This window comes from Canis lupus, chromosome 7 (assembly GCF_003254725.2).
Source record: "Canis lupus dingo isolate Sandy chromosome 7, ASM325472v2, whole genome shotgun sequence".
NCBI classification, from domain to species: Eukaryota; Metazoa; Chordata; class Mammalia; order Carnivora; family Canidae; genus Canis; species Canis lupus.
This window is the reverse complement of record NC_064249.1, coordinates 22446648-22462111: the sequence shown is the minus strand read 5'-3', so window position 1 is coordinate 22462111 and position 15464 is coordinate 22446648. Positions and strand designations below refer to the sequence as shown.

General features: G+C 46.9%; 1 protein-coding gene across 5 annotated transcripts in view; it reads right to left on the bottom strand.

Annotated features, from left to right (window-relative positions):
* Positions 1 to 15464, bottom strand: part of ASTN1 (astrotactin 1) — a 299150-nt gene that overhangs the window by 3801 nt on the left and 279885 nt on the right. For 3 of the 5 annotated variants that reach the window (XM_025430211.3, XM_025430213.3, XM_025430212.3), the window contains exons 21-22: positions 13945 to 14045; positions 3865 to 4048 (exon numbers count right to left, since the gene is read on the bottom strand). In XM_025430211.3, coding sequence (XP_025285996.3) covers positions 3865 to 4048; positions 13945 to 14045 — 285 coding nt within the window. Of the gene's footprint in view, positions 1 to 5; positions 1371 to 3864; positions 4049 to 11592; positions 11644 to 13944; positions 14046 to 15464 lie in introns of those variants that run through there. The other 2 variants (XM_035719429.2, XM_035719430.2) reach the window with 2 other exon arrangements.

Sequence of the window (15464 nt, the reverse complement as noted above, 5' to 3'; positions counted from 1 at the left end):
ACATTAGCAAGAAGAGAAGGCGGGCAAACAGGCACTGTTAGAGTGAGACTCTAAATTCCCTGAGGGTGCAGTCTGGTGTGTCCTGCTTCCTGTTCTATCATGGGCACTCAGAACAGAGGGTCTTCCATAAATATCTGTCAAGCAAATGGATGGTTGGATGGACGGATGGATGGATGGATGGATGGGAAGATGGATGGATAGAAGAATAGGCTGGCTGTGCAAAGTGGGACAGGCATGGAAATGAAGGAAAGAAACAAAATGCCATAAGGAAAAATAAAGAAAAGAACTCATATTTTAGTGGGAATGGATGCCCTTTTAAAATCAAAGAGTTGGCAGTTTTGAAAGACAAATCAAATCCATTTTCTTTACAGCCAGCAATTTACCATCATTAAATGACAAATAACGTGTTTGAGTGAATATTTCCCTTCTCAAAGCTATTTTAGAACAACTAAGCAGAAACAGCTGATATATTGAACTTTGGAGGGTATCAAATGTAACTAATTCTGCCTGTGTGGATGGAGTGTCGGTGAAAAGGGTGAGGACAGCATGCCCTCCCTGCACACTGATGCAGGGCCGCTCCTGGCGGGACGTGCAGACTCTTGGAGGCACACGTGACCTCACTGGCCTCCAGGTGAGCTCCGGCTCCACTCGGCCTTCGCCTCTGGAAAGCCAGGAGGCCAAGGCTGCTGAGACCCGATCAAGAGGAGGGGGAGAGGAGGGCCATCGCGGGCCTCGGGGGAGAAAAAGGAGCAGTGGAGAGCGAGGTCGCTCCAAGTTTGCACACACTGGGGCCCGCACGAGAGTTCGATGGCCCCGGGCTGTCACTGCAATCGTCTTGCCGGGTGCACAGCCTTGTCACCCGTACCCACTTCCGGTGTCAGAGGCAGGGACACTGTCAGCCAGCTACTGTCAGCCTGGTGGGCTCTGGTGCTGGGCCCTTAGGAGGAGTTGGTGGAGCAGTGTACCCCTACTCGGCTGTGTTCCAGTTGTTCTTCAAACCCATAAGCGCCCCGAGACCCACAGAGTGTCTCTTCTTTGAAGGAGCCCCCGGGAGGTTGTAAAATGCCATTCTGAGAAGCTCAGTGAACAGCATCCTTGTGCCATTTATCAGCTGTGAGGATAGCTTCTCATGTGAAGAACCAACTCTTTCCTAATTCAATCAACATTTCTTTCCAGAAAATGGAAATTGCTGCACTCGGTTGAGAATGACCTTTTAAAGAACAATAAGCACATTCGTTTCATTCCTCCTCTTCTGTCTGGCCGTGACCACCCGGAGGGGTGACCTCACTGCATTCCTGGGAGGACGTGCTGAGAGGCGCAGGGATGATGCTGGAGGAAAGGTGTGGAAATTCAGCAGCAGCGTCCACGGGCTGAAAGAGGATGAGGTCAGGGGAGGGCAGTCGCATTTTCTCCCAGTCCAATGGTATGTCACAGGAAGTCAAACACTCACCCTTCTCCCGCCCCCCACCCCCAGTATCTCATGCAGATGGCCCCTCCTCTGCCTGTTGGCCTCTGCGGTTTGGCCACGCAGGCTTCCAAAAGTCGTCAGCAACAGGGACTTTGGTGGCCCTTCCTCCTAATTTATCCCACTGCATGTCATGAGTGTTGACAAATTCTTGGAAGGTGAAGGGAGAGGGAGTGAAGGGCGGATGAGGGCAGCATGTGCATCATCCTCAAATAAGGACACCGGAAAAGAAAGGATTCCATTAGCCCATGGACATTTTGTGGCTGCTTTCATAGCTCACTTTTGTTTGTTTGTTTGCCTGTTTTAATAATAATTAATTTGGGGTTACCCTTGATCATCCCCCAGCCTGTGGATTGCTTCTTTCTTAGCAGCAACGCAACCAATGTTGTTCTCAAAGTATTTCAACCCTCAAGTCCATCAGGAGGCCTCCATGAAATTAGGGGGATGGATATAACTGAACTGAGGGGGGTCGTTTCTGCCTGCCTGAGGGGAATCCATAGCCCACAGAGTCTCTTCTGCTCACTCTCAGAACCAGCTCCAAAGTGGGTTGATGCTTCTTGACCCTTTCCTGTGGTTCTCCCTGAGATCCATGACACTGGAAAGTAAAACTTGACTTCCACAAGCTAATGAAATTACACACTGTCTTCTAATATATAGCCTTGAAAAACCAGCATCACGCATGAAAGGGCCTCCAGGGAGGAGACTCTGGGAAGAGAATGTCAAGTTAGCAGCATGCCTTACTTTACAGGGGGATCCACACTTCTTCCCCTGCTCACTTTCTTTATTAACCAATTTTCCTTCTGACTCTTGAGTTACAAGAGAGAAATTTTAAAAGCGATCCTAATGCCCTTGGAAATCAAGATGATATATGCAATGTTAGTGCTATTCAAATTGTGACATTTATGTTCCCTAACCAAGAACTGTATATATATACTCAATAAATGTCAGAAGGAGGGAGGCAAGGGAAGAGGGGCAGCAGGGAGCAGGGAACAGGGAGGGAGGAGAGGGAGGCGGGAAGGGAGCTGGGGTGGCGGGGTGGGGGGCAGAGAGAGGGGATAATATTAGGCATTAAGTAATAATGAGGACAGGAGTAATACAATATAGGGCACAGAGGACATATCTTAATAGGTACCTACTTTCTAAGATGGGGTTTGCTTTTCCCTGAAACTGAGACAAAACAAATGCTAAGTCCCTTATATATTTCCTGCTATGTCTTCATCCATAGCTGTGGCATCTGTTTGCCCGAGGACTACCAACCTTTATAAACTGCAGGAAATAATTTATAGAATGCAGAAAGATTCTTCCTTAACTTATACTTGAAATCACTGTATTTTGGGAGATAATCCTAAACTTCATCTTTTTTTCAACAGTAAGAGAATAAGAGGGAATGTCCTGAACAATGGTCTTCTTGGAGAGGTCATCAGAGACACACTGATCCTGGGTCTCCCACCAGTTTGATCAGAGTTCAGATGGATGGGACAGCTTTGGGGTGATACTTTCATGCAGCCTGTTGGCAGGAGGGTAAGAATTCTTTAAGTGCCAGAGAATTCCATTTTGTTGACTCTTCATTTTCTTTCCTTCTTTCTAAAAATAGTGCTTGTATTCCCCCCTTTTTTTCTTTATGAATTTCTAAATAATTCAAGAATATATAGGCACCAACATTCCATGTGAAAAGTTTCTTTCGCTGAGTCTATCTGAAAATTCCAATATTTCCCTCGAAATCTGTTCTTGTCAGAGCAGGAGGTATATAGCCATGGAGCAAAATGACGATGGTGTCTGTACATATTCTTCGTGCCTCTCCTTCCAAGAATGCTGTGTTGTAGAACCAAAAAGCAGTAGGCACTGAGTATTGAAAAGCTGTAGCCTCAGGGCCAGGGGACACTAGCAAACACTATACTGTCCTAACTTTGGCCAAGGTAGATGTCAAGGTGGGTCTTGGCCACCACCATGTTGTCTTTCACATGGATGTGCACTTCAGCTGAAAATATGTCTGTATAGTGCATATTGTATATGCAAAGCTCTTTCGCAATAAATATTTTTGGATAATCTCTTCAATAAAATTCCTAATTTTCTCTCACAAGAGACTAGGCTTCCAGCTCCTACCATTTTTTAGAGTTTAGAATGCTGTGTCAGCATGATAAAGAGGTGGGTAAAACAGGTCAAGGGCAAAGATTTTTTCAGAGTTCAGGAAATGTATTCATGACTTCCCTACTTAAATACAGCTTATCCAAAACTAATCTATATGAGCTGAGCTGTGTAAAAGCACAGGACTTACTTCTTGAAGCACCTAAGCTCACTGGGAAATCTTTGTGAATTCATGGTGCAGCATTATAGTGGAGGAGGTACAGGATTTCAAAGAACTGAGGTCTTTATAAGAAGCAATGGAGTTTCTTGGTTACCTGGGACCTAATTCATCCTCACACCGCCAAGTGAACTCTCCAAAACTCTCATAGTGCTGGTTATAATGGTAGAGGACTCGATGTAGGGTGGGGGAACCCAGATCCAGGAGGGTATTATAGGCCGTCTGTTGCTCCTTCCCACTGGTATAGCCATTGAAGAGATTGTAGATCTTGTCTGCTATTTCTGAGGGGGGCAGAAAAGGCAAATAAACAACATTTTAAATACACGTATGTATACACGCAACGTATATGTGTGTATATGTACATTGATGTGTGTATATATATGTATTTACGTGTGTGTGTGTGTGTGTGTGTGTGTGTGTGTGATGTTCCTTAAAGTATCATGAACTGGCAGCCTGGAGACTGTGGTTTGAGTAATTCACTTTATTTCAGCCCCATCGCTTGTGGTTTTCTTTTCTATAAAACAAAAACCTTCAAATAGAATATCTCTGAGGTCAACTTCAGTTATAATATTCTTTGTCTCTACCCATGTTTCCTGAAAATACAGTGCCTGGGGCAAAAAAATCTCAGATTCATCCTTTATTGCAAGTGCAATCCCGGGGAGGCTGGAGGGAGGACAGAGGAAATGAGGTGAGAAACGAGGCTGAGTGTATGTAGGGAGTGTGCTTAGGAGCAGGTGGTATGTTTTGCAGGAGAGGAAGCTACTGGATTCCCCCACCAGTGCATCCAGAGGGAGAATGGCAGACTTTATCCTCAGCTCCCATCTCTGATTGCTCGGTTGGGACTTTTCATGTCTGCCGTCATGGGGCATTAGCTCCTCTGCACTTCCAGGTTATATATATGCTTGGGTACCAAGTGGGTCCTGCAAAAACACAGGGAAGCCCTGGGCAGCAGGGGCCAGAAATTTGGCTCAGAGATGAAGTGAAGGACTGTCAGGTGATGTTTGAGCAACATGAAGAACCGGGAGTGGCCACAGTCCCAAAAGCCACCTGGCCCCATGACTGCAGGAGTGCAGAGCCTTTACTAGGGCTGCCCAAACCAGATGTGAAGACAAGCTTGCAGATTTGTGGTAGCACAGAAGCTGAATCCAGTACATCTTGCAACTCCAAATGAGTAATCTTTCAGTTTAATTTATAACTCTTATATTTCTCCTCCAAGGCATACATTGCTAAGACTGAACTTGGTGATGTGGCAAAGTGGCAATGAATTTGTATAGCCTTGGCATTTTTTCCTATGGAGCTTGAAGCACTTTATCATTAAATGTTTTCATATTAAACCTGTCAGAAAGGAGATTTGTTCACATTTCCTTCCTCAACAGCTGGGAACTGAGATCTGGAGAGCAGAACGTTGTTTCCAATCCAGTGTTAAATCTGGGGATGAAGAAACTAAGTCTAAGCCTTAGAAGTCTTGGTTTCTAAGCCAGAGCTTTGTCCACTCGACCCCCTGTTAGCCAAAAGGCATGGCAACCTGATTCCTTGTCACAATTCCAAGCAAGTTCAGGGCTCTTGGTAATGATAAAGTCATTGTTGAAGGGGTTTTCTGAGTTGGAATGAAGAAAATTTCCACCTCTACTCTGTCTAGACCTTGCAATGATTTCTGTGCTTTTCTATCTTGCCCATTGCCTATGAGGACAGGAGCCAGACCATACTTCTTCTATGTTCTCAGTGGCTAGCATAGGGCCAAACAACATAGTAGATTTAAAAAAAAAATGTTAGTTAAATGAATCTTTAATTGATGATCTTTCCAGGGATAACTCTCCATCCCAAGCTATACCAGTCCTTTAGCAACCAAACTCTTGTAGCCAGCACCTTAACTACATTATAAATAACTTCAGCCTAGAAATTCATTTAGATTTTCAGGATTTTAAAATTCTTAGGTTGTTAAAATAGGATCAATAGATAAAGTGGACAGTGCCGTAGAACATGAAGATACTCAGTTACTTATCAATGGCTTATCAATTGGCAAGAACCTTACATATATGAACTCCAGTCCTCAAACCAACACTGCAAGATGGAAAAGAATGTCCCTATCCTATAGATGAGGACGTTCAGAGAGAGACCAGGTCACCTACCTGTATAGCCAGTGTGAGTTGGAGTCAAGATCGAAAACCATGTCTATCTTCCATCGCTTGTTTTTTAAATATTTGATTTATTTATTCATGAGAAACAGAGAGAGAGAGAGAGAGAGGCAGACATAGGCAGAGGAAGAAGCAGGATGTGGGACTTGTTCCCAGGTCTCCAGGATCAGGCCCTGGACTGAAGGCGGTGCTAAACTGCTGAGCCACCTGGCCTACCCTCCATCGCTCTTTAGTACCAATGCTCAGGGGATGGTAGTGTTTTGCCAATTTAAGATATAAGAGGCAGAGTCTTGGGAGATGCAAATCTGGAGTAACTGTTTCTCGCAGAGGACTTGTCCTAAATTGGCCCATAGATGCCAAGTAAGAGGGAGTCCTGGTAAGTATGCAGGGGCCTCGTTTCTGGAGTCAGAAGCTGGAGGACTAATCTAAGAGCTGTGTTGTTTTCAGTGGGAGGAGGGGAACATGTACTGAGAGATAAAAGACCAGGGGAGTAAAGACGTGGGTTATCAGACCAGAGCCCAGATAGGAAATTCTGGGATTCCCTACCCCCTGCCCCAGTCTTTTTTGTTGATACCTCTCTGTTCTTATTTCTAGTGTGGGAAGTAGCATCCCAGACCCCAGGCCCTGGTTATAACCATCTCCATCGAGGAGTGAAGACCGCTGAGAAGGTGTTTTCTGGTATATTTACTATTCTCATAACGCTGTTGTAATATCTAGTAATATCTAGCTAGAGCCAAGGCTGATGCTTCCCACTGGCAGCAGCACATGTGTCTGTGACCAGGTGGGAAAGGCCTGGGCACCACTGTAAATCTCCTAAAACCAAGATAATCTAACTCCAGGGTGTGCTTATAAGCCTGTATCAGTAAATGGGATGCTACATTCAGAAGGATATATGCTGGGTTCCTAGTGCATGAGTATTTCTGGTTCTTCCTATTTCCACTGAAAAAAATGTAGAGATATTATTTCATTAGCTTTCACAGCATCTCAAGAAGTCACTAACTCAAAGAATGGAAAAGAATACAAGGTATTTTTAGTTTTCATTTTACCCAGTTTTCAGCTTCACAGAAGTGTTGGGCTACCCAAAATAGGGATCTGTCTTCCCTGTCTTTAAAATACATGACAGGAATAGTGAAAATGTAAATGGAGGGATGGCAGGGAGTCTACAGGCATAGCTTCATTACAGAAAAGGGAAGCTGAATTATTAGTTATTAGAAAGGAACCAGTACCTCTCAGGCAGCAGAATAAACCAACAGGGTGGGCACTGAAGCCCTCAGACCCAGAGGTATGGTCAAGAACCCGCACCATGGCGTCATATGAAGGTGGGCTCCACCACACTAGCTATATGGCTTTGGGAAGTTACTTAACCTCTCTGGGTCTTAGTTTCCTTTCCTGATCAATGATGGTGAATAATATACACCCTCCAAGATTATTGTGAGACTAAAAGTGATATTAAAGTAAAGCCTTTCTTCAGCACAATGTCTGGACCCAATAAGATCCATTTATTCATTCACTCAATACAATTTTTCCTGAGTGCTTACCATGAGCTTGACATTTTTCTAGGCCTTTGGGCTACGTCAGAGAGAAACTGACAAAATTCCTCACCCTGGAGGCACTTACAGTCTAGGGGTAGGAGGCATTTCAGCAAGCAATATACATCTCAGTAAAATACTGGTCTGTAAGGAGGTGAGAGAAAGGCAGGCAGGAGAAGGGAGCATGGGAGTGTTGTGCAGGGCACTGGGATTTTAAACAGGGTGGCCGTGTTGGGTATCATTGAAAAGAAGACCCTGGGGCCAAGAGCTGGAAGAGGGGAGGAGACGAGCTGCAGGGCTATGTGGGGAAGAGCACGTCAGAGAGAAGCAAGGCCAGCAGAGAGCTCCCGGCCTATGGGCAGCACATTTGAAAACAGCAAATAAGCCACAGAATTTGGAGTAAGATGAGTTGAGAGGCGAGCCAGACAACAGGAGATATTCTTTTATTATTATTATTAGTAGTAGTAGTAGTATTTATGACAATGATGAATTATTACTGGTTCTCCATGAGATCATGCTTTCCCCAATGCCAAGAGAGAGACCTTGAAACACAGGAGTCCAAGAGACCGGGCAGATAGTCTGATTTGAATAAGAAGAGTGACTCTTGGGGCAGATGTGAGCTTTGCTATGCCCCAGCAGCAGCTGCCCTTTCTATTATGAAATTAAGAATTCTGGAAGGTATCTATGCCTTCTAAAGGCTTTGATGCTATGACAAAAGCTTCCCCCAAACGAAAGTCCTAAGTCAGCATTTTCATCAGTGCTGGGACAGGGCTGAAACCTCAGTCTGTCCCCAAACCGAAATAACTGACCACAGAATTCCCTATGAAAACCTGAGGGCAATGAATCCCACCTGGCTTCTCTCCTTGTCACTCTTGGCGCTGTCCACACAGTGAGGCCACTCCCCACCCCACCCTGACTCTGCCCACCCCTTTCCCGGGCAGTCCCTCCCCAGGCTGCTCTGTGCTGCCTTTACACCCAGGACTCTCAGCCTTGGGAATGAAACGTGATTCTCCACGTGGAAGGCCTGTGAAAGCACAGGTTGTTGGCTCGCTCCGGAGTTCCTGATCCAGTAGATCTCAGGTGGAACCTGAGAATTTGTCTAACATGTTCCAAAGTTGGTCTGGATCACACTTTGAGAACCACTGCTCTACGCTAATTCATTCTCTCAAGACTTCCTTGCTTCCTCTGGGACCAGCAACATAGCAAACAACTCTCCCTTTTTACCCTTGACCTTTGCAAACACTCTTCCTTTTCTCTGTGTCCCTGTGTTGGCAGAAACCTGCCTGCAGCGTTCGCCCACACAGAGGAATCCTCCCATGCCCCAGGTTCTCAGCCCCTCAGGACCTCCTGCAAACAGTTCACTGTCTTTCTATATAAATGGAAAAGTCCTGCTGCCTTAAAAACTCACCTGCCTCTTCCTATTTTCCTCTGCTCGCTTCCTGACCATTGTTCTTCATCCATGGAAAATTCTGGCATGTGGTTCATCTTCTCCACTTTATTTCTTATCACCATTTTGCGTCACTTCACTGTCCACATGAAAGACCCCTTTAAGACTAGGGGACACCCCGTTGCCCACCGCAACAGCCGCCAAGAGTCAATCATCACGTCTGAGACCTTCTCCAGCTTTGAAATGGTAAATCTCCGTATTACATACCGTGAACACAGCCTCCTTTCAAGCCTCCTGTACTTCTTCCTGCCATTAGATCTATCCTTCAGCCCCCAGGTCTTCTAGCTCCACCTCTAGGCATCAGCTCTCTATATGCATCCTTCTCTACCTGACATAATCCACACCGCCCATGGCCTGGGCCCTCACCCAACTTCCTCCATCGTTTGCCTCTTCTCTGTCTTCATATAGGATGTTGGGGTCTGCCGGGGGATAGTCACAAGCCATTGAACTGGGTGGTTCTGCTTGGGCTGCTTTGGGGGTGACTTTTTTCTCTCCTGCTCCAAGGCATCAACGAATCCTTTTGGTTCTACCAGAAAAATAATTTAGAACCAGACCACTTCTCACCACCTCTCTCATGAGCATCCTCTCTCCTCTGCCACTGCCATAGCCTTGGCTCCCCACTTCCATCTCAGATCTGTTCCTTGGAATCCATGCTCACAGCACAGCTGATGAATGATCCTGTGAAATGCTAAGCTCATCTTGTACCTCTTCTGCTTGAAGTGCTCCAGGGCTTCCCTTCTTCATCCCAGGTGGAATCCCCATCCCTGTACTGGGGTCCCACATTATCCGCCCCATGGCCCCTGGGAGCTCCTCTTCACCTTCTCTCCTCCCCATCCCTCTCCACCACATGGACTTCCTTTCTTGCCTTCAAACACACCAGGCATCTCTGTCTTGCTGCTTCTCTATCTGGAATGATCTTCTCCCCAGGTATGTGAGTGTCTGCCTCCTTTACTCTCTTCCCAGTTAAAATTCTGCCCTCTGCTTTATGTATCCCATTTCCCTGCTGCTCAATCTCCATAACACACATCACCACCTGAAATATTTGTTTTACTGTATTCTGGAGTTTGTCACCTTTACTGAAACCCGAAACTGGAAGGTAGGGGTTTTTCCCCTAATACCTAGACCATGTATTTAGTTGGGGCTTAATATATGTTGTATGATTTGACACACTTATGGAATCTCATTACACAATTGTTGAAACTAAATTCTGAGTCTAATTATGGCTCTTTCTGTAGAATCTTATCCCAGGGCTCAACAAACGACAAAGGAAGGAAGGGACAAGAATTTATGTTTGGCATCAGGAAAGAAAGATGGATGTGTGGCGGGGGTGATGGATGAGAGCTAGCCTTCATTTAGTGAAGCTTCACAGGGAACTCTCACAACGTCATGCCCCAGCCTGGAGACGAGGCTGGTCTGAGCACTGACGCTAGCTTGTTCTCCCCGGGGAAGGGTGCTTTCAGTAGAACACTGGTAGAAACTCACTTGCTCAGTGGCTTTGGTGTCACGATGTAGTAAAATTCTTCACAGGAAGTATCTGGTTTAGGAAATGTGTTCATATAAGGAATAGTCTGACTTCCTGCTGGATAATTAGGAGCTGAGGTCATGCTCTGGGTCACTTAAGAGCTAATTCCCGTTTGTTATTAGGTTTAAACTCAGACCCCAGTGAGTTTTATTTATGATCACCATCTGGGTTTGAAGGAGGCAAAGCATCTGGTTTTTCGGCAGAGCTGCTAGAACTATATTAATTTGTGAGGATCCCCTCACATAGTCCGCCTCATTAATCTGCATGTTTGCCCGTCCAGGACTCCCTCCTGGCTGGAGTGAAAGCACCTGCGGATGCTACCTCATTCTCTCAGCATTAAATTGACTTTCCTGCTCCCGGCTACTCTGCTGGGATTTCAGACACTCTTCTTTGTTGGGGAGCTCACGTGGGCAGAAGCACATCATGATGCACGTTGGGGGCTGGAATTAACCCAAAGGGGGTAATTTCTCTGTAGAGAAATAGAATAGTGGTCTGTCCCAGGCAGGCTACTCTATGTTGGTCACTCATTACTCCAGAGCCGCTGCCTGTCCATCCATTCCTGCAGGTAGCACGGTGCCGCAAATCTACCTGCTAATCACCTCCCTGATGCCCCATCAGCCTGCTGCTTATGTAGCAAGCAAGTCCAAGATGCCCACTGCCACCGACAAGGACATAAGCAGATTGTCCAAAACAGAAATAGCTGGGGCACCTTCTCATCACCTGCTCCTCTCTGGCGTGGAGTAGGGAATCAACAGATGATGACAGGAGGGTGCCCCCGGGCCTCTCCAGACAGCCTCTCATCTGAGGGTTTTCAAGCCCACACTCTGCTTTCATCATCAAGGGATTTCGAGACCTTCAAAAGTCATTTGGTCCATACCCTATAAGCCAGACAGCACTCACTCTGGAGAGAAGCACATCTGTCTTACAATAAAGGTCTCCATTCCACTGGAACATCCCAGTGGATTCTAACAATCCTGGAAGGGAGAATTATTATTATTATTATTTTGCTACCTGACTTGAACACTCTTTTATTTTTCTCTCTTTTAAATGTATGTCTTTTCTTCATTCAGAGACAAAGAAAGGGCTTCACTCTTTTACACAATGACCTTCTAAATATCAATTTAACATTGTAGGCAAAATGCAAATTGATGTCAAATAATGAGTCTGAATGGTGACTCCGTTCAACACTCACTTTATAATCCTGGTCAGCTGTTCACTCGGCTCTGAATCTCAATTTCTGCATCTGTAAAATGGGGGCAGTATTCTATCCACTCAGTAAATCCTTATTGGGTCTTTACTAGAAAGTAGACTCTGTCTGGTTAAGGGCAGCGTTTTCAAATTAACAGAGACACTGATGCTGGAATTCTACGCTGAGCCGGTTTTAATCAGAGAAATACTGTGGCTGAACAGATTGCTGGCACCCTTGAATCACCTCATTTATGGCCCCTAACCCCAGTTCTATCAGGTTGACCATGAAGGCCACAATCTTAGAATGTATATTCCCTAGCATTTACTGAACAGTTACTATGGGATGGGCACTTAAAAAAAATACTTCAATTACATTCACTCATTTAATTCTTACTAGAATCAGGTAGGGCACTATTATCCCTTCTCCCATTTTACAGAGTGGTAAACTGAGGCATGAGGTGATGTAAGCTGCTCAAGTATACAGCAGAGCAGGAATCTGAAGCTGGATGGTCTGACTCCAGAGCCTAAGTTTATCTGTGACCTGTCAGTCACCACGCTGCCTTCCTTCTAAGTGCTAGGGACAGTATAGTGAGTAAATCGAACCAGACTCTGCTCTCCTGGAGCTCGCTGTCCAGTGAGGTAGATATTGGACACATGGTTACAATAACAGATGAATGTTCTGAAGGAAAGTAACATGATACTGTGAGGACATCTAGCAGTGGCCCGAGACCTCTTGACTGTACCAAGGAAGGGACACTTGACCCCAATTCTGTAGGCTGAGAGGAACTGATCAGTTAATCAGGAGTGGGGGTAGAGGGCATTTGAGGTAGTGAGACAGGCATATGCAAAGGGCCAGTAGGACTGGGAATGGTGTGGAGGGCCTGAGAGAGGCAGTGAGGCTGAAACGAAGAGATCGATGGGGAGAGTGAACAAGAAGAGGCTGGAAAAGTGGGTGAGGGTCACCTCATTTAGGTCATAATGTGAAGGTTAAGTATTTTAGTTTTTGTCACAAGAAGAACGGCAATCCATTAAAGAGTTTTAAGTAGGGGACTTAACATGATCAGATTCCAGAGTTGAAAATAACAGTGCCATGCATGTTAAAGGAGGCACTAAATGTGGGAATCCTTCCAGAAGCTGTAAAGTGCTACAGCATCAGTGATTTTAAGTAACGTAGGTCCTGATGACTCTTCCCCCTGTGCTTTTGCATCGCCACGCATACCCCTTGAGTACTATGGGCTTGCACCCCTCATGGTCAGCCCAATACACCTGGAGTCAGGAGCCAGGTAAAAGCAACCTGAGGGGCCAGCAATCAGCATGGCCACACCATTTTCCTTCCTGAAATTTGCACAGCCTGAGTTCCCAGCATCAGCCAGATGTTTCCGCTCACGGGCAAATCAGCCCCATTCCCCTGGAGACCCAGCAGTGGTTGGTGGGAGCACCATACTTGGTGTGAGAGCCCTGCAGAGGAGGTGCCTGGGGCAGCTGCATCCTGGCCGTGGAGGGCATGTAACGAGCTTCAGAGCAGAGGACACTATTAAGACATACCAGGGGGCATTGTGAGGAAGGGAGCTCCAGCTGCTGTTTATGCAACAGATGTTGACAGAAGACAAACTTCTGAAGTGGCAAGGACCGAAGAGGGACAATTCTTCACCAAGAAACTGGTCCTCGGTAACTTGGAAATACAGAATTAAGCATTTGGGCACCTGGGGCACCTGGGTGGCTCAGTGGTTGACCATCTGCCTTTGGCTTGGGGCCTGATCCTGGAGTCCCAGGATCGAGTCCCGCATTGGGCTCTCTTGGGGGGGGGGGGGTGCTGCTTCTCCCTCTGCCTATGTCTCTGCCTCTCTTTGTGTCTCTCATGAATAAATAAAAACAACCTTAAAAAAAAAAGGATTTGGGCACATCTTCGGTAGGGAGGGATATAGTAATGAATATCAAATCTGTAGCCCTTTCTACGTTTTAATTCAAAATAACTTTTCTGACGTACGCACACACATATGAAGAGGGTAAGTGACCTGATCAGAATCCTGAGGGCAGAGGTCACAAGTGCTCCACCATGAAGCTCAGCGCCTGGTGTGTTACCGCGTGTGGCCGGGGCTTTTGTCAGTGAGTCCTCCCAGCCCCCTGACTCACAGACTGTGTGAAATGATGGGGTAGGGTGAGGATCTCCACCAGAGGCAGAGGTAGAGGAGTATCCCCGGACATGTGCCACTCCGGGGCTGGGTCTTGAGTTCTCCTCACTTCCCGCTGAACCCCAGCTTGTTCTGTTTGATTCCCTTGCTCCTGCTTTCATCAAGGCGAGGGGAAGTCCCTGGGACATCCCTTTGCAGACTCTGCTGGCCTCAGTGTCACTTACCTTGAGCTTTGACATCATCCACCACGGGGCAAGGGGTCTTCACGATGACATCACTGGGCCTGGAGCGCCGTCCGGTGTTGTCGACTCCCCACAGTGTGAACCTTGCAGAGGGGGTGGGGGGGTGTCATTAGCAGAGAGAAGCTGAGGCCCTGGCTGCAGCCACGCTGTGCTGGGGCTGATCTGCCCCTGGCCACTCTTGCAACTTTCCGAGTGCTTGCTGCCACCACTCGGGTCATAACGTGTGCAGCCTGGAGCCTCTCACGGCTTTCTGGTGGGTCCTGGGCTGTAACCTGATGTTTCTGGTGGCAAGCATCAGAGCACAGAGCAGTGGTTCTCAAAGTGGGGTCCTCAGACAGGCAGTATCAGCATCACCTGGGTACTTGGTAGCAATGAAAATTCTCAGGCCCAACCCCTGACCTACCAAACCTGAAACTCTAGAGGTGTTCTAATAAGCCTTCTAGGTGAGTCTGATGCCACTTGCACCCTGATAGCACCTGAGCCGAGGGAAGGAGTACAGATCTGTAGCAACTTGGGTCAGAAGTTTGGGTTGGGTCTCACGTCCCACTCCCGGCCATGTGGAGTTACAGCTAACTCCTCTGAGCTCTCTTCTCCCTTATCTGTGACACGGGATGATCATAAACCATTTGCAGGTCACTGTGAAGCTGAAATGAGATACTCATGTACAGAAAGACCTAGTTCAGTACCTGGAGCCCAATAAAACATACTGATTCTGTTCTGTCCTGCTTTGTGCTCAGCTGACATATTGACACAGAGGACTGAGGGCCATGTTCTCCTTGAAAGTCAGAGACCTGGGTATGTTGGCAAATCGAACTTAAACAAAAACGAATGTAAAAAAAAGAAAAAGTCAGAGGCCAAAGAGCCTGCCTTGAGGGGTCCTGACTTGCCTGTGGCTGGGGGCTTTGCTTCCCACATGCAGCTTGTTCCAGGACCAGGAGCCCCGAGACGGCATGCTATGCCACCCCTGCCACTGAGAGGAGCCCTCCCGGGAGGAGGATAAAGACCTGGCTTTTGCACATGGCAAGTGTCCTTGGGTGACGGAGCTGGATGGAGGGAAAGAGAGAATTCCAGGTTCTGCTACTCACGGAGGAATTTGACGATAACCATGCAGTAATCTCCAGCCCGGCGCCCCGGGGACTCTAAGACTCTACAGAAAGTTGCTACTGCTGCCTCTCTTGTCCCTGTCTCTCTTATGGTGTGGCCATGGGAGGCTGCATTTATTGGCAAGTCTGGATTCTTTTTCCTTGTGGCAGAGCTACAGGGAGGAAGACAGATGTCAGCAAGAGAGGTGCCCAGAGATGAAGTGGCCAGGGTCAGTGTTGGCCAAGCCTCAGACCGGCGGCTCGAGTGAGATAGAAAAGACTCGGAAATTGCCTTGTGAGTCTCTGTTGGCAGAGAAAAGTGCATCTACAATTCCCTCCCCATGGAGAAGCCCAGAGGAGGCTGGGTCCAAAGATCTGTGCACCGCCATCCCACCCCCTGGCATCCCCAGTCCTCAAGCT